Genomic DNA, 21931 nt, shown 5'->3' with positions numbered 1-21931 from the left:
AATCCAAGGGCAAACGTGCATGGGCACTGTGTTCTGCATGGACACCCGAGTCTCCTTTGATGATTATTTTCGGCACAGAAACATCAAAGGAGCTCCCGAAGAGCACTGGCGGCCACCTGTGTCCCTGCGTCCCAGACTCCGTGTTTGGTACTGGAGGGGGTGGGGGTCTACTGTGCCGGTCTCACGTGTAGGCAGACTGGCAGACCTGGGTTTAATGTCCACACTGAAAAAAAGAAAATTCCTGTAGCCATCCACTGTCTCTCAGTCTTAGAAGCGGCTTGGCATTCTCGTCACTTTACCTGTGATGCGCACCAAGAGTGGCTGCCTTGTTCTCTCCTGTGGTAGTGAGAGCAGTGTGTCTGTGGTGTGTAGAAGGGGTCCGAGGGTCTCCCCCTCTTGCCCTTCCCATTCCCCGGTGCAGAGGGGCAGGGGGCGCGGGGGTGAGGCGGAGCCGAGTGCTTGCGGGTTCGAATCACGTCCATGGTGTGCACGGAGCGGGTCCTTTGGTGGCTGCATCACCCACTGACTCGAGCGGCTCTTCCTCCACGTCCTCAGCCCCCGCGAGCAAGCCAGGGGCGTGCGGTGGCAGGCAGGCGCGAGGCCCAGAAGCCCTTCCCCAGCAGAGAGGGCGCGGCGGCCGGCGGTGGCGTGCCCCTCGGTTTTCCTGAGAGTGACAGTTGGCGTAGACAGATTGAGCAAATGCGGTCCGCGCTCTGTCGTGTAACACAAGTGTCTGCCGTCTGCCAAGGAAGCGTACGCAGGCGCGGGACGGAACGTGCAAGTGCAGTCCCGTGCACGCAGGCGGCTGACATGGGAGAAAACACACTTGAGGAGATGTTAATTAAGAGCATGTGTCATCCTGGGGAACCTAAGAGATGGACTCTGCCGGGGTTTGTCCTCCACCATCTGGTGTTTGGGGTGACATTTTTGTGTGTCACTGGAGTAGAATATAAAACCCGCTCAGATTCGTGCATGACACGGTAGAAAAAATAACAGGCCCTTCAGATCCAGAATTCAAATACAGAGACTTTTGCTTGGCCAAAATATTTTAGAAATAACAGCCACAAATCTGGCCTTGCACTAGTTTTTCTTTGCCGGCTTGCTCAGCCGACACCGTGCCGTCTGGGCCACGCTTGCAGCCTTGCTTTTTGCTGTCTGCGTTGGAGATGGAGCTTAGCCGCCGTCTCCGCCTGGGCTGGCTTTGCGACAGTCCTCCAGACCTCAGCCTCCTGAGTAGCTAGGGCGACAGCGGCGAGCCCTGGGGGCCCGGCGGAGAGGGTGTGTTCTGTAGAGGATGTTCACATAGCAGCATTGCAGAGGTGGGTAGAGAGAGGCGAGGAGCAAAGATCCCAGCCATACCGCCCGGCGTTGGACCGCTGCTCCACCACTTGGCTTTTCGTGGGCACGCGGTGCGCGGTGACGGGTGCTTAGGAGCATTTCCGTGGACCTTTCGGTCGGAAGATAAGCCACTCCTTATCCTTCATTTTCTTCCGGTTGAAAATAAAAGCGGCAAGCACTCTTGCTACTAGGCCATATTTCCCGATGGGAAGGAGTTTGCTCACTGTCAGCATCACAGTGGATTTCAGACTGAACCCCGCAGGCCGTGTTTCCACATGGTTGGTGACCAGCGTCTTCGAAAGTCCCTTGAGCTGCACCCCGGTGGCTCACGCCTGGAATCCTAGCTGCTCAGGCGGCTGAGATGCAGAGGATTACAGTTTGCGTTGACTCCCAGGGCAGAGGGAATCGGAGACTCCCACCTCCTAACCACAACCAGAAAAAAGCCGCGCTAGAAGCGTGGCTCAAGTAAGACAACGCCCGCTGAGCGAGCAAGCGAGGTCGCAAGTTCAAACCCAAGCACGGGCAGGAAGACACAGATGCCGCACGAGAAGTTGATCCTGTGGCTCAGGAGGGATGGAGGGAAATGACACCTGAGGCCGGGGGTAGTTCCGGGGTGGGGGAGGCGCAGCGGATACCGTCAGTTCCGGGCAGCGTCCCTTTCCTCTACCGACGGCCTCACAGGCGTGTGTGTTTGTGCAGTGCGTGTGGCTTCTGTGTCCTCAGGGAGACGGCCGCTTGGGCATTCTGGTGCTTGCTCGCTGCTTTCTTTTCAACCCCTGCGAGCTGTGTGTGTGCAAGCACACTTGTTCCGTTGGGGCGTTCTAACACGTGCTCACACGGCACACAGATTCGCGGCACGACCGTTTGGAGCCCGCCCGCCTTCCGAGGGTTCGCCTGGCCCACGGAGTCCACGCCGCGACAAAGGCTCGAGACAGAACTCCCATCGCTGCCCGGAGTCTGCAGCTGTTGTCCTCCTCAGATACGTTCACGTGGCACCGTGTTTATTTCTGGATACTTGTTTTTGAGAGGTCAGGGAAGAATACCCTACGTCCAAAAGTTGGTGGGGGGTTTTGTTTCCATTTAAAGTGGACGGTGAAAATGACAGCGGTCTGCTGGAACTTGAAGCTGTCGGGGGATCTCACCTGGTTCGAGCGTGTGCATATAGGTTAGCCAAAATCCTCGAGAGCAGCTTGCGTCGTAAAAACCAGCCTTCTGAAAAGGAAGCACCGTGGGCTAGTGCAAGGAGGTCTAGACGGTCGGGGGTCTAGTGTGGAAACACACCTGGCGCCGCCCGCTGAGTGTTTAGCTGGGAGTCGCTCCGCTTCCTTTCCCAGGACGATTCCCGTCGCTGGGATCCTGGTGGCCTCCCCGCTGGTCCTTACCTGAGGGCCTCCGGGCTGGAGCTGGCGGCCACCGACGCCGTGGCCGCAGCTCTCGTGGCCAGTGAGGAGGCCGCCGAGGGAGCCCGGCCACGAGTGCGGGGTGGATTCCAGCCGTCGCCGTGGTCTCGCCCTGGTAAGGTCCTTAAGGCACTGACGCGCGTCCTGAGCCCGTCACGCGGCATAGACGGGGAAATCACTCCTCCAGCGAGGCTCAGATTTCCATGACCACACTTGGCTGCAGGTCCAGCACGGTTCCTCCCCCTCCCTCCCTCCCTCCCTGGGGGAGGGCAGGCCCTGTGGCAGCCCCGGGCCCCGCCCGATGGCGGCCTCGAGGGCTCCCGGGGCTCCCGTGCCAGCTCCACCGTGAGGAGCCCGGCCTGTCACGGCTCCAGCGCTGCCGTCCTGGGTCCCCGGCGTGGAGATGGCGGAGCTCCCCCCGCGTCTTCCTCTCCCCTCCGCCTTCAGCCCCACGCAGGCTTTCGCCGAGAGGCGTCGCTTGCCCCTGCCGCGTGTGTCACCGAGGCCTGCTCCGCGTTCTCCAGGCCTCGAGCCTCTTTCCTTCTGCAGAGACCCGTGGTCTCCCACCTGCCCCGTTTCAGGAGCGCCTGCCCCTCTCTCGACGTGGACCTGTGCTCTTCTTCAGGCTTTAGGTCAAGTTTCTTCTCTTAGGACTGAGGGCATGGGTCAAGTGCGGGATCCTGGATTCGAACTCGGATACTGCTCCTCTCCTGTGTCTCTTTTGGCTGAGCGCCCTTGCGTATTTCCTGTAATGTTTACCGCACCGTGAGGCGGGTGTTCATGTCCAACATGTCCAACGTATTTCTGAAACCAAAACGAGAAATAGCAACAGTGGATTCTGACTCGGTGTGAGATGCGACACGAGTTAAAGGATAAAGGGAAGAGATGCACTTAGGAAGGCATAAAGGGCAGTACACATTAATTAGTCTCATGCATCTCATCTCCCCAGGTGTTTCCTCTGTAAGAATTTTCAGGGATTAAGCCGTAATTCTGGCTCTTGCCTCACAAATGTAATAGGTGATTTGTGATATGTATGTGTAACACCCTGCCCTCCGTGCACAGGTGCCTCTCCAAACCAGCAAAGACAAAACGACACAACAGAAGTGGGAGTATTGCAAAAACTGCAAGGGTAATTTTGTTTAAAAAACAACAAGGATTCCTTAGCTGCAACTCCGAGTCTGACTTAAAATACGCATTGTTTTGTCTTTTGTCCCATCTAATGATTTTCATATTCTGAGGTTGATTCCGTCTGTCCACGTTGGTATAACAACATACATGCACAGGAAGTGCAGAACAAGCTGTTCTGTCTCTCATCTGCCCCGGGTGCTGTCCACAACTCTATTCTGACCAATAGGAGCCATCGGACGGAGGATGGAGGGTTGTTTTCACATTTGTGTGGTTGTTTATTCTTTCTGCTGAAGTGCCAGAGCTCTAGCTCTCGCTCTCTGGCTCCTTTCACTTCCAGGACCTTCTCAGAAATGTCTCAGTACTGAAAACATTTAAGAGAATCTGGCTTCCTTCCAGAGCCCCCAGTGATCTAACCCCCTCGCTGAGTAAGTTAGAGTCTTCTTTCTGGAGGTCTCCATTCCTCTCCTTGCGTGCAGATAACATTCTTTGCACTGTTGTAAGGAAATGTCTTTTGTGCATGTAATATTACAACAGCCTGTAGTGAGGAAAATACTGTCTCGCAAAGCCATCAGGTAAATATAATAATCTCAGTTTTGTAAGAAAAAATTGCCCACAGGGGCTGGGAATATCGCCTAGTGTTAAAGTACTTGCCTTGTATACATGATTCGATTCCTCAAGCACCACCTATATAGAAAAAGCCAGAAGTGGCGCTGTGGCTCAAGTGGCAGAGTGCTAGCCTTGAGCAAAAAGAAGCCAGGGACAGTGCTCAGGCCCTGAGTCCAAGGCCCAGGACTGGCAAAAAAAAAAAAAACAAACAAACAAAATTGCCCACATGCCACAATGAAAGGAAAAACAAGAACAAAGAAACATGGTCTTGGTTGTGAAATTAGTATTCCCCCCTCCTTATTCTAAAATGCACAAGAGAATAGCTAATAATCCTTGTCTTTCTGTTGTTCTCTCCTTCTTTCTTTTCCCTTACTCCTGTGTGTATGATAGAGACGTCTTAAGAATGTTACTTTCTGTTTTGTTTTTATAATGGAGATTTTAGAATTACAGAAAGTGCCCTCACTGTCAAAATGATCTTAAGGGATGGGGGGTTAGAGACTTTCAGGTGCTCACGGACTGTCACTTAGTTTCGACGTGAACGTCAGTGACTCACCGAGGGCGTCTTCTATCGTGTGATAAATGCAGCAGCGTGTTCTGCATGGCTTTTCCTCCTCTGCTCTCAGAGCACTGAGCCCCCAGCCTCGCCCGTGCATTTGAGCAACTTGGTAATCAACACCAAAGGTTAGGTTTCTTATTGAACTCATTTATATTCTAACAATTTGGATACATTTTTCTTCTACTGTGACTTGCATAAATGTTTCAGTGCCCCTTTGTGCAATTTTCTTATGCCATTTGATTTGTTTCCCCAAGTAACCTCAACCACGGTCATATTAAAGTTACACTTTGCTTGAATTCCACCTTGGATTTTGCGCGTCAGAATGGTGGTTCCTTCTCAGTGTTATTTGTGTCCTCATGTATGCAAGATGGAGTTACCGGCCTTCAGAAATGCTTGAAAGTTAAGAGGGTTCTAAAATGCCATTTTTCAGTTTTGGTACAGTAACCAGATTTAATGAGTTGCTCCAAGAGAAGACGGAGGCTTTCTCCTCTGTTTTATTCTAATGATCCCATTCTCTTCTGTAATCATCAGCCTCCATTTCTGCTGCCTTGAAAGCTTGACTCTGCCCCAGAATAGATTTATTTGGAATCTATTCCAGATTCAGGTAATATGTCCATTTGAAATATCCAGGAGAGAGAATACCCAAAGATGTGTAATTTCTTTAATTTCATAGTGTAGTCTAACAGATTGTTTGTTGACATACATATAATGTTACAGCTTTTGCTAGAAGCAGTCTCAATTTTGAATACATCAATTTTTACCTCTAAAATATGCAGTGAACAAAAATAATGTCTTCCTCCAGGACATTAAGTTTCTTTTTGTGAACCTGTAGGAAAGTAAATAAAGACTATTTTATAATTTTCCTAGTGGAAGACATTTAAGATTTAACAGGGAGATTTTAATCATCGTTCTGAAGACTTGAAAATACAAACTTCCCATAAAATATGAAATGTGCCATTTTCAGCCCCGGGGAAGATAATTTGCTGTTTCTTGTGTCCATACTGTATGTCTGTGTATTGTATATCTATATTATGTATCTATGGCCCGTCTCCAGGACCATCTCTTCTGCGCTCACCGCACCCAGTCCATAGATCTCCCTGGAGTGCGGCTCCCCTTTCCCAGGGCTTGTAACTGCCCTTTCTTCCGCCGCCTGAAAATCCTTGTCGCAGGAGCTAACAGAGAAGAGAGGAGAAATGTATCATTTCGACCACATTTTCACCTAGTCTGATGGCTCTCCCTGTGCGTGAAAACATGGCAGCATTCGGTTTGCTTCTAGCCTGCGGGAGAGGCCTGGAAGCCCTGGGGAGCTGGCTGGCTTCCTCCCTCCCCCTGACAGCGGTCAGCTGGCAAGCCTGGCCAGGTCTCCCTTGGGTGCTTGACCTGGGCCTTTGGTCCGGCCTCTGCCGTCCACATCTGGATGTCATGTCGCACTGCCACCGAGGACCCCTAATCCCTCTACTTGCTCGCGGCGTCCATATGTGCAAGCGCATTAACCTTCTAAGGTATTACTTTAATCGCATAATTCTTGGGCTTTGCAGTTTTAAACTAGAAAGCCTCTTGTTTTCTGGGTGGCTCTTGGAATCTGTAGTTGGCCTAGGATGGGAGGCTGGGGCTCCACCATCTGGACCACATTTGCATTATAATCCTTCTGGCCTTACTGCTAATTCCTCCTCCGCAGGGTTCCATTCCTCCATGGGATGGGGCCGGGAGATTCTGGGCTCTGTAGACCCAGAGTGCTTTGGCAACTCTTACCCAGCCCCCTTCCCTTCCGGTGCAGCATTCTGTACCTTCCCAACACTTCTGCGTGCTTACTCCGGTCCTGCTCTTTGTCCTCGCTGTCTGTGGGCTTCCTCCAGCCTCTGCTCCCGGCAGGTGGGCCTTTCTGTCGCCAAGGTTCCGAAGACAGCTCCTGCAGCCCGGCGGTGGTGCGTGGCCCAGGAAAAAGCCTCTCTCCCTCTAAAGGCGTCTTGGGAGAAGTCGATCTTAGTTCTTTTGTAATGCTTGAGATTCTGCACCTCAGAATGAAGACTTGGGGCGGGAAAGCAGAGCTCCGCGGCCCGGGCCCCGGAGGGCTCCGCGCACGGCCGGAGTTCCGCTGTCCAGCAGGCTCACCTTCTGTTTATGGCTGTAGAAGTGCAGCCCCGAGGTACTCGAGGGCCATAAAAGCAAACCATGTGGCCCAGATGCTGTTAGGAAACCAAGCGCACCTGGCCTGGCCGACGTCACCGGAAGATCCAGTTGGTGACTTCCAGCGCCCACTCTCCCTCGGGGACGATGGCGACGGCGACCGTAGCCCTGGTTTAGGGCGCCCCTGCGCTGCTGCGCCATGGCCCCGCCCCCAGCAGCCGCTCTGCCGTGCCTGCCCGCGTCTTTCTGCTCAGGGACACTGTGTTGCAGCGCTTAGAGATGGTCTGCCCTCTTCCTTCTGTAACTGGATGGGAAGGGACGCGCTGACGCCGGACACAGGGCTTTTGTTTGGTCAGAGACTGCGATTCTCCCGGCGTCCTTTGCAGTCGCTTTACGGCAGCAAGCATCGCGTTGACGCCTTGCGTTACGACCCTGCAGACCACACGCAGGCTTGCGGTTTATTATTACTGAGCATCTGTTGTCGAGTCTACTCCAAAACCAGGTATAACTGAGTCAATGCACTTGAGCTTTGTAAAGTTAGATCTGGGAAAATCTACACAACCGTAATCACAGCACACGGGCCTGGTAAGGATCAGGTACGCTTCAGTCTAACTCAGAGGGGTCGTTCTTGTTGGTTTTGCTTTTCACGTAAAATGTCTTCATGTCATTCTGAAATATTCTGTTTTAAAAATAATCGAACTTCAAATCTCTCCCTCTTGGCTTCTTCCCGTACTTGAAATCATTCTTTGTTTCTTAATTTACTTCCTTTGCTTTCCTAATGATTGATAAAAAATTCATTCAGAACAATGATTTAAAATAATGAATATTATAATACATTCATTTTCACTGTGGTAAGTTTTCTTTTAAATATCACCAGTGAAAATAACCAATTACGCATACAATTAGATGCGAAATTGAAAGGTTCGTAGCAAGCTATTAGGAAATTAAGTACCAAAATGTTTATTCTTTTAATGAAGGTCTCTGGTGGCTGACAAGCACCCTCTTTTCAGCACGCGTCCTCAAGTACCCCCGCTGTACCCCCTCCCAGCGCCGACTGCAAACTGCAGCCACCGTCTCATTGATCTTAGCCTACAGTTCCATCTCAAGCCGCACAGCACATACCGGTAAAAATTAAATCAAACGTTACAAAATTTGAGCAAGTATACTTAAAGTGCCGGCAGTTGGCTGTTTATTTTCAGCTTTTCCGTAGGTTTGGAAGCTTTAATAATAAAGGTGGAAATGAAATGTCAGTAGTCACCTGTAAACATGACACGCAGGTTCACACATCCATTCCTCCCGAGGCAACCCCACGCTCCTCCTGCCGGAATCCGTGTCTTCTCATCTTAAAGCTACACTCGTCCCCTGTGAAACCTGATAGGCGTGTCATGGTTTGTACTGAGTCTGTCATTACCTCCTAATGAATATACAGACTTGATATGCAGGCTCCTGTTGATTAAAAAACTGTAAAGAATTTTACTGCTAGAATTTTACTAAAATGTGATCCTCATTTTTGGGTAGCAACACTTCTAAAAAGCGTCATGTCTCGTTCTGCCATGGCATAGGAGCAGTTTCCATTTTTAATCTGAACATTAAGTGCGTGTTACCTGAAACACACGAAGCACCGAAAGGTGCCTACGGGCGGGGTGCCGTGTGCAGTGCATCCGTACTGAGCGTCACTTCCCCGACACCTGCGGCGTCTTGATGGCGGAGACAGCTCAACCATCCTTGACTCTTGCATCCTGAAGTGCCAGGTGTACCATCTCCATCCGCACTCATCCCCCCCCCCCCCCAATGACAGACCGCACATTCTGACCCCCTCCGACTGCCACTTGCGACCTGCGGGCGGGTCGGCCTCCACCTCCGTCTCCACCTCTGTCTCCCCCCCCACCCCCGCCTCGGGTGGCAGCCGCGACCCCAGGCGTCCAGGCAGCCAGCTGCTTTGGGTGAGTGAGGCCCTGCCTGCTTGTCTTTCTGAGTCACCGGCCAGACCTTGGGCAAGAAGGGTCTCTTTCCTCCTCGTTCTCACCAGCGCCGGTCTTCTCCAGTCTTCTAGATAGAGGTGGCTCTCCCTGTGGGAAGACGGTAGCTTACTGTGACCTCACCAGGAGCCTCGTGGGAGAACCTGCCCCCTCTCCCCCCCATACGCTAGAGCAGTGCTGCGCACTTAGGGGCGTTGTAAGGGTGGGTTGGGCCGAGTGGGCCTGAGTGAGCCCTCCGTGGCCTTCCAGAGCTTTCTCTTATTCTCTGCAAGGCGGGCCCTGTGTTTGTATGGCTCCTTTATCCTGGTGTTAGGAGGGCAGGTGAGTCTTGGGTTTCGTCACTTTTCACGACTCTCTGTTTTGTCTAGATCCTCTGACATCAACTCTGTTTGGATCCTCGGACATCTGCTTTGTCTAGAACCTCTGAGACCTACTCTGTTTGGATCCTCGGACATGTGCTTTGTTTAAACACTCTGACAAGTACATCATCTCCAGGCCTCCTGACATCTACTTTGTCTAAATCCTCTGACATCCACTTTGTCTAGAACCTCTGGCACCTAGTCTGTCTGGATGCTCTGACATCAACTTTGTCTAGCTCCTCTGACAAGAAGTTCATCTCTGGACCCTCTGACACCCATTTTTGTCTAGATACTCTGACACTCACTTTGTCTAGAACCTCTGACACCCATTTTGTCTAGATTTTCTGACAGCTACTTCGTCTAGAACTTCTGACATGAACTTTGTCTCCAATGCCTTCTGACATTCCCTTTGTCTAGATCCTTTGACATCCGCGCAGTTCTCTTGTTTTCACATGTGGGAGTGGAGCTTCCTGGTAACAGGTAGGATAAAGCTCTAGATTCTATCACTCATGTTAATTTAATACTCATCATCAGGAGTGAGGTGGAGTTATTACAGGTCGAGTTTTAGAGCCTGGTACACGCAAGCTCTCCTCTGGTTTTATTGATATACTATCTCTGACTTTCCCAGATGACTCCCTGATGGCAGACCAAGACAGCTGATATATTGTGACAACTATTGGTTCTTATTTAGTTTGAACAAAGGCCAAAGGCAGCTATTCTTCATACCAGCCAAGTCCATTTAACACATTATTTTTGACAAGTTTTTACAGACTTTGAAATATATATCCCTTTAGTGATCATTTCCCTTTATTTCTATTACTCAGTTCTTTAAAGTTTTCCAGTTTTGTTCAATGTTATTATAAATACAGTTATTATAGAGCTCTATTAATCATTTTTTAAGAAGTTGAGCTCCCTACTAGTTTTTCTTCTGTTGGAAAAAAAAATAAATGCTCATGTCTCTATTCAGACACTTACCACAGTTGTTGGAGTCCCCTCAAATGAAGCCTAAAAGGTATCACACTCCATTCGGAGGGTGATAATGACAGCGTTGACAGTAGAACATTAACCCGAAGTTCACCTACATTTCATTAAGCATCTAGGGCAGATCAAAGCACACTGCCAATACTTTGCATCTCAGTAGATCACAAAGGGTCACGGAGCATCAAATACACGGAAGCCTGGTTCTGAGGAAGCGCTCTGATGAGCCCTGCCCTGAAGTGTCCATTCTGCTACACTTGTGCGGGGACTTCTGTGCACTTACAGACATGAACATCACCATGAAAGTTGTCAGGAAGGCTGCACATCTGTGTATCAGGTGATGCAGCAGAACTTAGATGGATGCCCGTCCTCTTACCCAGTTCCCAGATACTCTTCAGGTAACACCTTCTTCAAAACTTAGATTGTGCTCCAGATGAAATGTAATCAGGTTTCCAAGGTGCTTCGTGATCTACATAAATACTGGCTCATCACACCTCGCTCCGTGGTTGTACGCATAGTGGCCTCTGTGCTTAACTTCCAACGCTCACCGAGTATGCATTTGTTAAAAGTATTACTGTCATTTTCATTTCATTCTAGTCTTTACCTCCGTGCCTTTGTGATGCTAGTTTTCCAGATTCAATTCCCCCCGCAAATTAAATGAAAACCATCTTTATTTACTAATAAAGCCCTGCCATCTATTTCCTATTTCTCTACCTGCCCCTAACATCCGCACACATACAGATTGACATTTCGTTCTCTGAGTTACTGTGACAGTGAATTGCTTACTACCTGATCAGATGCTTTCTTGAATGGCTTAGCTGATGCTCTGCCTGTGAGCTGACACACATTTACTGACTGGCGACATTCGTAGTGTTTCAGTACCACGTGAGCACCAGTGAGCGGGCTACCTCAGGCAGAATTTACATGCACTATGAAGAAGTGAAATGAAAGCCAGCAGCCTTTGGTCAGGCTTTCTTCAAAACAAAACCTGTTCCCCTGCATTCCCTTTTCCCATTTTTTTTTACATTTTGGACTCTGCTTTCCAGTTCTTTCTCCAGTAACACTCTAGTCTCCGTTCCATGCAATTTAAGTGTAAGGTAGGAGATCTTCCCAAAGCCCAGTTCCCTGTCTTTCCTCCCGATAAGCTGTACGTTAGCTTGGCCATGGACTTGGACTCATGTCCTGTCAAGTGTGCCTGGACACACGGACTCTCCCCAACGCAATCCAGACCCTTTCCTACCGCTGCCTCGGCCTTTGTTTGCTGTGCACTGCATCGGACATATGCTAGTGCCAAGTGGTGTCCCTTATTATTGTTGTTAATTTTTTAGTTTTATGGGAACAGTCAGCCAGCTTTGGCCACAATTAATTCACATTTAATTTGTGTTCGTCTCGTAATGTGCGGCAAATAGGAGGTGAAACATTTGGATCTGTAAATGCATGCGGTGCGAGGTAAATGCATTAGGGTGCATATGAGACCCTGGACCTTTATAATTCTTTTCTATCTCGCTTTTATGAGTTCGTTGATGTTTGGCCCGGTTCACTGCCTGGCGTCTTTCTAGCCGCCTCCTCCTTTCTCTGCCCACAGTAAGCCCCCCTCTGCCCTGGGGGCAGCTTCTGCCTGCCTGCCCGCCCTCCTTCCGACCCGCTCCTCCCGCGCCTCGCGTGCCGTGAGGACCCCTTCTGACCCGCTCCTCCGGCGCCTCGTGCCTCGCGATGCATTCCGCCATCTCCACTTGGCAGAAAGCAGCCATCTTGACCGTGCACCTGAACTTGTTTCACATTCTCATCGTCCACAGGTCATTGCTCTGGTGATGGACATATTCACGGATGTGGACATCTTCAAGGAAATAGTGGAGGCGTCCACGCGAGGAGTATCCGTGTACATTTTACTCGACGAGTCCAACTTTGGTCATTTTCTAAAGATGACTGAGCGGCAGGGCTGTCAAGTTCAACGTCTCCGGGTAAGAGTTCCGTGTCTTCTCAGGTACTTTGCGGTGCCCTTCTCACGGGAGCCAGGCTGACGTCCCGTTCGGGTAGATGGGAGCCACGTTGGAGCGGTGCGTATGTGTTGGAGGGGGCGTGTGGCTGGGCTTTGGAGGATGCCGGGGCTCCGCCGCATCTTTCTCGGGGTGTTGGCTGGGCCTTTCTGAGCTGACTCGCCCGCCAGGCCCGCCAAGCGCAGCATCAGTTTCGCACAGATGACCTGGAACCTTCTGGCGAGTGACTGTGATGCCGTGGGTTGCTTTGTCAGAACCGTTTGGCCAAGCGTGTTCAGCCGAGTTTGGTTGGTGGGAGGAAGACCGAGTTTGCCGGTGTGACCCCCTGGCTGACGCGCTGGCTCCTGGGGACTCTCGTGGAGGAGCCCACGGGGGTTAGCAGCCCGCGCTGTGTCCGTGGAAACAGCTCCAATTTAAGCTGCACTAAAATGCGCTTTGCAAATGCTTTCCTTGGGGATCTGAATTAGGAGAAATATTTTTTGACACTGCTTTTCCATGGATTTTTAGTGCGATTTAAGTTTACTCCAAATATACTGACAAAAAAATACATATATATGTTACTTTTGAAATTATCTCCCTTCCAGACATAATTTTCTTAATTTTACATTTATATAAAATTTAGAATATTCGAGTACGGACAGTAAAAGGCCAAGATTACCTTTCAAAAACTGGAGCAAAATTCCATGGAAAACTGGAGCAGAAATTTCTGTTAGTCGACTGCCAGAAAGTGTTGTATGGTTCTTACAGGTAAGTGCGTCGGGTTGTTTTCAGGTTTGTCGTTTAAATGACTTTTTTTTTTTTTTTTTGGCCAGTCCTGGGGCTTGGACTCAGGGCCTGAGCACTGTCCCTGGCTTCTTTTTGCTCAAGGCTAGCACTCTGCCACTTGAGCCACAGCGCCGCTTCTGGCCGTTTTCTGTATATGTGGTGCTGGGGAATCGAACCCAGGGCTTCATGTATATGAGGCGAACACTCTACCACTAGGCCATATTCCCAGCCCTGTTTAAATGACTTTAATTTTTTTAGAAACATTACTAAGGTTGGTTGGGTCGTATCTTAAAAATAAGAAAGAAAGGTAAGGCAGGTGCTGGTGGCTCACGCCTGTCATCCTAGGTACTCAGGAGGCTGAGATCTGAGAATTGAGGTTCAAAGCCAGCCTGAGCAGGAAATCCATGAGACTCTTACCTCTCATTAACCACAAAAGAAAAAAAGAAGAGCAAATGGAAGCGGTGCTGTGGCTCAAAGTGGTAGAGCGCCAGCCTTGAGCAAACGAGCTCAGAGACCATGCCCAGACCCGGAGCCCAAGCTTGGGACTAGGAAAAGGAGGGAGGGAGGGAGGGAGGGAGAGAGAGAGAGAGAGAGCAGAGAGCTGGGGGGGGGGGGAAGAGGGGAGACCTAGCTACGTGGGTGTCAGTTGTGGGTCTTCGTGCTCCTTAGACAAATATCTGAGCGGGAAGCAAGTGGCCGCGGCCGTGTAGGCTCGGCTTCCTCCTCCTGGAGGCGGGGTGAGCGATGGCGGAGGCTGTCCACGGCTCTCTGACCCAAACGTGGCGTGTCTCCCGTGGAATCCTGGCCTGCGGAAGCTGTTGGTGCAACGCCTGGGGAGCCTGCCGCGTGAGCGTTCCTTCTCACCAAGCTGTCACGGCCCTGCTGCCGGGGCCCCGCGGGAGGCTCGCCCGGCCCGGGGCCCTTCGCGCGCCCCCACCTCGGCCCTGGGTGAACGCCACAGTCGGGGTGTGCCAGTGGTTAGAGACACGCCCATGGGCGCGTGCGCGTGACGCCCCCCCCACCCCTCCCCAGCTCCCCCTGCCTGGCGGGCGTTTTCTTGGGACTCTGCCTTTCTCTGGCCGTTATTTTCTGCTAACGCTCTCTTTAAAACCAGGAACTTTTAAAGTTCTTCCTGGTAAATACCGTGTGGCGTGTCGAATGAAACTCATTAAGAGCAGAAATTACAACTACGGCTTGGAATTAATGAGTCCTTTTAAAGCCTCATTTGCGTGTATATGTTTGTTCAGACACGCTTCGTGGAGAGGGCTTTTAAAGGAAATTTTAATTAAAATGGAGCATTTATTTGACTTATAACATGACGTCTCTCATTTAAGCTTAGCTTAATTAATGCTTTCTACGTTGTTACTTAGCTAGACTTTTCCTGGTGCTCTCAGTAGTCAATGCGCTTCCACTTTGTTTTGGCGCCTGTGGTATTCACAGGGGCGAAGTGTGACCAAGGTGTCCCAACCACTTTAGGTTGAGGCAGAGAAAAGCAGACGGCAGTGGTACGCAGACCAGGGACAACACTGACCCAAGTGTCTCTGTCCTACATCTCAGACGTAACTCTGACCCAAGTGGACCGTCCCGGGACACAGAATGTATCCATCCATCATGGCCATTTACCTGCTGGGCCCCGGGGGTACCACACCGGACATCTCAGACACCCCAGCGGGGCTGGAATTGGGAGGCTCGTGTTTCTGGGCCAGCCCAAACATGAGTTCTAGACTCCCATCTCAATCAGGAAGAGGCTGGTCACGGTGACACAGGCCAGGGCAACGGGGCCCTGTCACCCTCACTCGGAGGGAGTCCTAACTAGGCGGATTGTGGTCCAGGGTTCCTTGTGAGATCAGATCCTACTGGTAAATGTAACAGAGGCAGAGTTTCCTTCTGGTTGCCCACAGCCCTTGTCGTTGCTATGTTAGTATTTCCACTGTTGACTGCTGGAGGAATGGACTGCGCTAAGCACTGTTTCTGTCACTGGGGTTTGCCCCAGGGCCCGGCACAGGTAGGCAAACGCTCTGCCACGGGGTGACGTCCACGGCCGTTGGGGGGTTTGCTTTGGGGAGAGGATCTTGCCGTGTGACTCAGGCAGCCTCAGCCGGGGCCCCGTGGCTTTCCTCCGGCCCTCTCGGGCTGCCGGGACCCCTTCTCCCCTTCCAGTTCTGATGTGGGACTTGATGGGATCCCAACTTCTGGTCCTTTGTCGGGGGCCTGGGGCCTGTGCGGCTACTTCAGCCTCACTGGGCCATGGCTTTTAATTTCAGCAGGAAACCACCCCTGAAGTGATGACAGGCAGGCTTTCCTGTCAGGGAGTATGGGTAATGTCTTGGATTTGATCGTCCCATCTCACATCATCCTATGAAATCTGCAAGATATTTAGTAAATATGGCATAGTGTACACAAAATTGAGCTTGAGAAAGGATTTTTATAAATGTCTGATTTTTAATCTCATGTTTTAAAGAGCTGTGCTTAAGTTACATGGCCTCTCAAAAGCCATATCTGATCAGACGTGAAGATAATCATATGTGAGGTTTATGCTACACCCCCTACGCAGTAATTATGCACAACCTTTGGCCTTGAATTTCTAACCTCCTGAAAGGAATCTAGAAGTTTCTGAACCACTCTTTGAGACGTCATGCGCCCTGGCTTCCCGCCTTCATGACCAATACGTTTGCATTTGGGAACAATGTTTTTACACCAGTAAATATATGTGCATAGGCTCAAAATTTAAATAGTAACAAGATTTGAGATAGCACCCTTGGTCCTGACTTCCTGATGCAGTCATTCAATTCTTGTGTCTGGTTCTTCTGATTTTCTTGCATTCTCTTAAATACAGTGGTTATACTGCACTTTCGTAACTCACCAATTTGGGTTGTTGCCTCCCGGCTTCTTATTGTGGTAATTGATGAAGTCTGTAATGCTCTTATCAATATCCACTGTCCTTTTTGTCCCAATATACATTTAGAAAAGATTTTTGTAAAATGAAAAATGCAGGTTTATATTATTGGAACTATGTCAGAATCGAGCGATTGTGAACAGTGGAGTTATTTTGTTGTGACGTGGTATGTGTCATTGTCCTGTGTATCTGATACCAGGGCACAAACCCAGGGCCTCAAGTCCCCCTTCAGCCTTCTCCATAAACAGCTGGAGCTCTGCCACTTGAGCCGTGTCTCTATTTCTAGCTTTTTGCTGCTCAGTTGGAGCCCAGAGTCATTCAGATTTGTCTGCCGTGGCTGCCACAAATCACAGCCCTCAGATCTCAGCCTCTGACATAGCTAGGATTCTAGGTGTGAGCCATCCCTGATACTTTTTTTTTTAATAAAAATTTAATATCTATTTTTATTTTTGCCTTTGTTTTTTACCATTGTTTTCTCCTTATCTATTTTTATGGGTTGTTTTTTATTTTGGTCTAGTTGGCCACTGAGATTTTATAGCCTATGAATGACTTTTCCAAAAGCTCATTTGCTAACAAATAATCTGAGATGTACAGTCTGGGCCAGCAGGCCTGGCATCAGGAGCAAAGCAGGGTCCCACCTTCCTGGGTGGTTTAATCAGCGATCTCGTAAATCTGTGTGTGGGGTGTGTGTGGGGGGTGTGTGTGTGTGTGTGTGTGTGTGTGTGTGTGTATTGGAGCTTTAACTCGGGGTCTGGGCTCTGACCCTTAGCCTTTTCACTCAAAGCTGGTGCTCTACCATGTGAGCCCAGGCTCTGCTATTGGATTTTTGCTGGTTAATTGGAGATGACAGTCTAATGGACTCCCCTTCCCCAGCTGGCTTTGAAACACGATCCTCAGATCTCAGCCTCTTGAGGAGCGAGCATGAAAGTCATGAGCTATAGTACCTCCTTTATTGGTTAAATTGTAGGTCCCATCTTTGCTTATTTAATTTTCTGTGTCTCTCTGTCTCCACAATCTGCCCAAGTGCACTTTCAAGTGAATTTATTTTGTTACTGTCTTTCAAGTCAACATGTCAGTCTGTGCGTACAGTGCCTTTTGATCGGTGTCACGCCCATCTCTCAAGTGTGCTTTGATTTAAAAAGACAATGGCAATGGTGGGCCATGCCTGCTTAGCCGGGCTCTGATGGCACTCCATGAACTTGAATAGGGCGTGTTTCTGCTTTTCCTGTCTCCCCGGATTTTCTAAGTCCCCCTGAGTCTTCTTTGATCCACTGGGTTTTCAAACCGTATTACTTACTTTTTGAAAACATGTGAAATTCCCAATTTCTCCCGTGCTATTGATTTCTGGCTTCATTCCACTGCAAGCAGAATGTCCGACCTCCCTTAAGACTCGATTTTGATTTAAACATAATCCGACCTGGAGAGGACCGTTCTTTGCACACTTGAGCAGGATGTGTCTGCTTTATATAAACTTTGTGTAATTTAAATTGTTATTCTGTTCATTAAATATACATATATATGTATATTTGGGGAGTGTCGCTGTCTCTTGGTCCTTTTGCATCCACCCCAGTTGGGTGATACACATTATTTGATGCTAACCTTGTATTGATGGATAGATTATTGGAAGCTCAGCTTGTATGCAGAACTTTGAAAGCAGTTACCGTCCCGGTAGGAGGATAAAGTGTGTGGGCAGGGGTCACCTGTGAAGCGGGCCCGTGGCGCTCACCGTCTGACCGTTCTCCCTCCCTCCCTCCCTCCCGCAGCTACATGTGGTCCTTCGAGAAGGCGCACGTGAGCATGGCGCAGCTCATCTCGGGGCAGCTGGTGGAGAGCTTCGACGAGGAGTTCCGGACGCTGTACGCGCGCTCCTGCGTGCCGCGCGCGCTGGCGCCCGAGGCTCCGGCCCGGGCGCGGCCGGGCGCGGGCCGGGCGCGCTGGGAGAACGGGCTGGGCCCGCGCTCCGGCGTCTCCTCCCTGGCCTCGCTCTCCAGCCGGCCGGCCGGGGCCCCGCGCGCCGACCCCGGGCTGCTCCCGCCCCGCGGCCTCCTCGCCCGGCACGAGCGGGACCGGTACAGCGTGGGGACGCTCGGCTACCAGCCCCACCTGGCGCCGCTGGGGAACGGGCCGCACGCCCCGCGCGCCTTCCCGCCCGGCCCGCCCGACGGGCACCGGAAGCGGCACAGCTACGCCGGGGAGCCCACGGAGGCGGCCCCGTTCCCGCCGCCCCCGGGCCGCGCGCCGCCCCGCCCCGGGCCCCCGCCCGGCCCCTGGGCGCGGCCGGCCGACGCCCTCAGCCTGAGCGCCGCGTCCTCCAGCCGGGGCGGCGCCCCCAGCCTGGGCCGGGCCGAGCGGCGGGCGGAGCGGGGCGCGCCGGCGCGCCGGTCCTTCCACGGCACCGACAGCCACGTGCGGCGGCTGCAGCAGCGCATGCCCACGCTGGAGCGCACCACCCGCTCCTTCCTGCGCACCTGGCGGCTCGAGTCCTACCTCAACGACCGCGCCGACGCCGCCGCGCCCGCGCCCGACGCCGCCGCGCCCGCCGCGCTGCTCGCCCACTCCCGGCTGCGCGCCTCCTTCGTGTTCAAGCCCACGCTGCCCGAGCAGCGGGAGGGGAACAGCGGCGCCACCGGCTCCTCCAACTCCACCGTCGTCGGCTCCCAGGGCGGCGCCGCCCCCGCCGAGCCGCCCGCCCCGCCCGCCCCGCCCCCGACGCCCCCGGCGCCCCCCGGCGCCCACGGCCCCGCGGCGGAGCCCGCGCCCCGCGCCGCCAGCCCCGCGCCGGCCGAGCAGCTGCTGAAGCGGCGCAGCTTCCCGTCGTTCGAGCTGGCGCGGGCCGGCGTGGAGCCCGGCGGGTACGGCACGCTCACCCGCGCCCGCGCCCGCGCCCGCGCCCCCGAGCCGCCCCGCGCGGAGCCGCTCAAGGGCGCCCGCAGCCTGCACGACGTCGCCCGCGGCCCCGAGGAGGCCCCGGCCCCGGGCGAGGCGGGCGAGGCGGGCGCGCGCGGGCCGCCGCCGCCCGGCCGCGCCGCCGCCACCAAGGCCATCTCCATCGCCGCCCTGCTGGACGCCCACCGCGAGGAGCCGCCGGGCGGCGAGCCGAGCCCGCGGAGGGAGGGCCGCGGCTCCCCGAGCTTCCTCAAGAAGGGCTCGCAGAAGCTCCGGTCCCTGCTGAGCCTCACGCCCGAGCGGAGGGACGGCCTGGCGCGCAGCAAGGCGCCCGCCTTCTACCGCCTGTGCGGCAGCTCCGAGTCGCTGGCCTCGGAGGGCGGCGAGGACGCCCGCGCGCCCCGCCGGGCCCCCGCCGCGCCCGCCGCGCCCGCCTCCCCCGCCCCGGGCGGCCGCGAGGACCTGCGCGCCGCCCCCCGCGAGCCGCCGCGCGGCCCCGCCCCGCCCGCGCCGGGCCCCGCCGAGCGCACGCTGCGGGACCGGCCCGGGGACGCCTCGGCGCCCCGCTTCAACACCGAGCAGATGCAGTTCCGCGACGCCCGGGCGGCGCCCGCGCCCCCCCGGCCCCCGCCGCCCGCGCAGCCCCTGCCCCGCGCCCGGGCCGGCGAGCTCCTGCGCTCCCACTCCGCCCACCAGCGCGTCTACAGCCGCTTCGAGCCCTTCTGCAGGCTGGAGGGCGCCGCCGCGCCGGGGAGCGCGCCCCGGGCCCCGGCCTCCGCCTCCTCCGGGGGCGGCGGCGGCTACGGCCCCGGCCGCGCCAGCCCCCTGCCGGGCTACGCCGCGGGCGCGCGCGGCCTCCACGCCTACCCGCCCGGCGGCGAGAACAAGTTCCGCGGCTTCATGCACAAGTTCGGGAACCTCATCCACAAAAGCAAGTGAGCCCCGGGCCCCACGGCCGAGGCGGCCCCGACCGGCCCGATCGCCGCCCGCCGGCCACCGTCCGCGCCCTCAAACCGGCCTGCCGCCCTGCTCGCTTCCCGGGCAACACGATGACTTTTAAATGGCAATGGCACCAGGACAGGACTCTTTAATAAGAGTCTATTTTTTTTTTCTATGAAGCACTGAACAACTCTTAAGCAAGAGGAGCATCGCCAAAACTGTGCAGCTCAGAGAGTCCTTTGCACGGTGCCTGCAGTCCTAGAGCTCATCCTCCGAGAACCATCTAGAATGTGATATTTTACAATATGGGCCCAAACTTCCCTTCTACTCTCCAGCAACCATTCCTTATTTTACATCGGCAGGATTTGAAGTAAGGGGGGGGGGGGTCTGCTCACTTTTTTATTTTTAGATAACTTTTAAGGAGTATATACTTGTGCTTAAATGCTCACATTTGACTAGCCTAGCAATGCTGAAGCGTCCCGTTCAGTTTTTCTCAAATTTGATAGGATAGTTTGTCCTAGGCTGAAAATAAGATCCAGGCTTGGACTTTCCACTAGTCTGGAAACTGGTTGGTCTTAAATCTTTCTCTAGATTACTTTGGCCATGATATTCGGGTAATAAAGATCCCCTCTGCCATTCCTCCCATAATGAAATACAAGTTTACATTCCCCGTAGAGACTTTAACTTGGCTTTGTTTTATGCACAAAGCCTGGAACTCAAGGGGCAAAGGGTCATGAGAAAAATGCAAAATGCTTACACTACTTCACATCTATTACTTAACATCTTCTAGGTTGCCCTGTGAGACTGAATATTGTAATTTTAAAAAATAAGATTCAGTCGAGTATGACATTAAAGTAAGTTAAAATCTCCATGTCACAAAAATAATTTTTATTTAAGTTCCATGATAAGTAACATGGAAGAAATATGACTAATGGAGAAAGAAAATGTAGCATGTGTTGAGCAGTGGTCTGCATTTGCCGACCAGACCATGAGCTGGACAACTTCGCCACTGTTGGGCTGTATTTGAAGACACCTAACAGGCAGCACTATTGTGTGGAAATATGGTCCCCATTACTTAGAGGTGACTGAAATGACACTGAAAGCACTGAATCAGAGAATGTTCCAGGTCACTGGATTATAAGGAGTGGCACTCAGTAGTCTCTAACCTGTTGTCAGGTGGCATGGCCTTCTGACGGAATCAGTGTTTACTTCTTGACTCAGTAACAACCCACCCAGCGGGCTTAGGTGAGGTCAGGTGTAACGGAGAGTACGGTCTTCCCGTACTAAAAGGCAAGGCAGCCCTTCGGATCTCCTTAAACGGTTGAGGCAGGGAGCAGCAGGCGCCGGAGCCTCCGGTGAGGTGGACTGAGTTGGGTGGGGGGTCTCTTTCCTCAGCAAACGTGCACCAGCGCCCTGGGAAGGGCTCCGTTTGCCGAAAACCAGCCACTCCGCAGGGATTTCAGAGCTGCCCGAGCAGGGATTTGAACACAGATCTAGATTTTTAGTACATTCCATACCCTTCCTTGCTGCTTTCTCTTCTGCTCTGCTTGATGCACATAGATTGAAAGTAATTTGTCTCGCTTTACGAACTGCGGCAATATGTCAGCAGCTATACAGAAATTGCGTTTAATAAATACAAGTTCAAAATACATGCCCATTGAGGAATCATTCGCAGAAGTAGCGTTAAAGCTCCCATTTGAGCAGGAAATCCCCAGGTGCCGCAACATCAGGCTGTTCTTGTTTTGGAGACGTAAGTGGAATCTCTTCAAAATTTTGCACACTCCCTACTAAATTAATTACTTTTAAAGAAAACTGATCACAAGAAAGTCAATTATGTTCATAGATTTTTTTTTTCCTTGAAAAGAACCTTGGGATAGATAGTTGGTTATAATCAGATGATGTGTTCTATTTCACTAAGAGAAATATTATTTGGTTAGCGTTCTGACAGACTATTGAGAAGCATGACAATTGGGGCTC

At 52.5% G+C, this 21931-nt stretch overlaps 1 protein-coding gene across 1 annotated transcript in view; it reads left to right on the top strand.

Moving 5' to 3' along the window:
• Window positions 1-19954, top strand: part of Fam83b (family with sequence similarity 83 member B) — a 29266-nt gene extending 9312 nt beyond the window's left edge. The window contains exons 2-4 of the mRNA XM_048347531.1: window positions 12268-12432; window positions 13091-13215; window positions 17893-19954. Of these exons, the coding sequence (XP_048203488.1) occupies window positions 12268-12432; window positions 13091-13215; window positions 17893-19954 (2352 nt within the window). The remainder of the gene's footprint in view (window positions 1-12267; window positions 12433-13090; window positions 13216-17892) is intronic.
• The last annotated feature ends 1977 nt before the right edge of the window (window positions 19955-21931 follow it).

This window comes from Perognathus longimembris, chromosome 6, assembly GCF_023159225.1.
Source record: "Perognathus longimembris pacificus isolate PPM17 chromosome 6, ASM2315922v1, whole genome shotgun sequence".
NCBI classification, from domain to species: domain Eukaryota; kingdom Metazoa; phylum Chordata; class Mammalia; order Rodentia; family Heteromyidae; genus Perognathus; species Perognathus longimembris.
The sequence above is the reverse complement of the archived record's forward strand: the minus strand, read 5'-3'. Positions and strand labels throughout refer to the sequence as shown.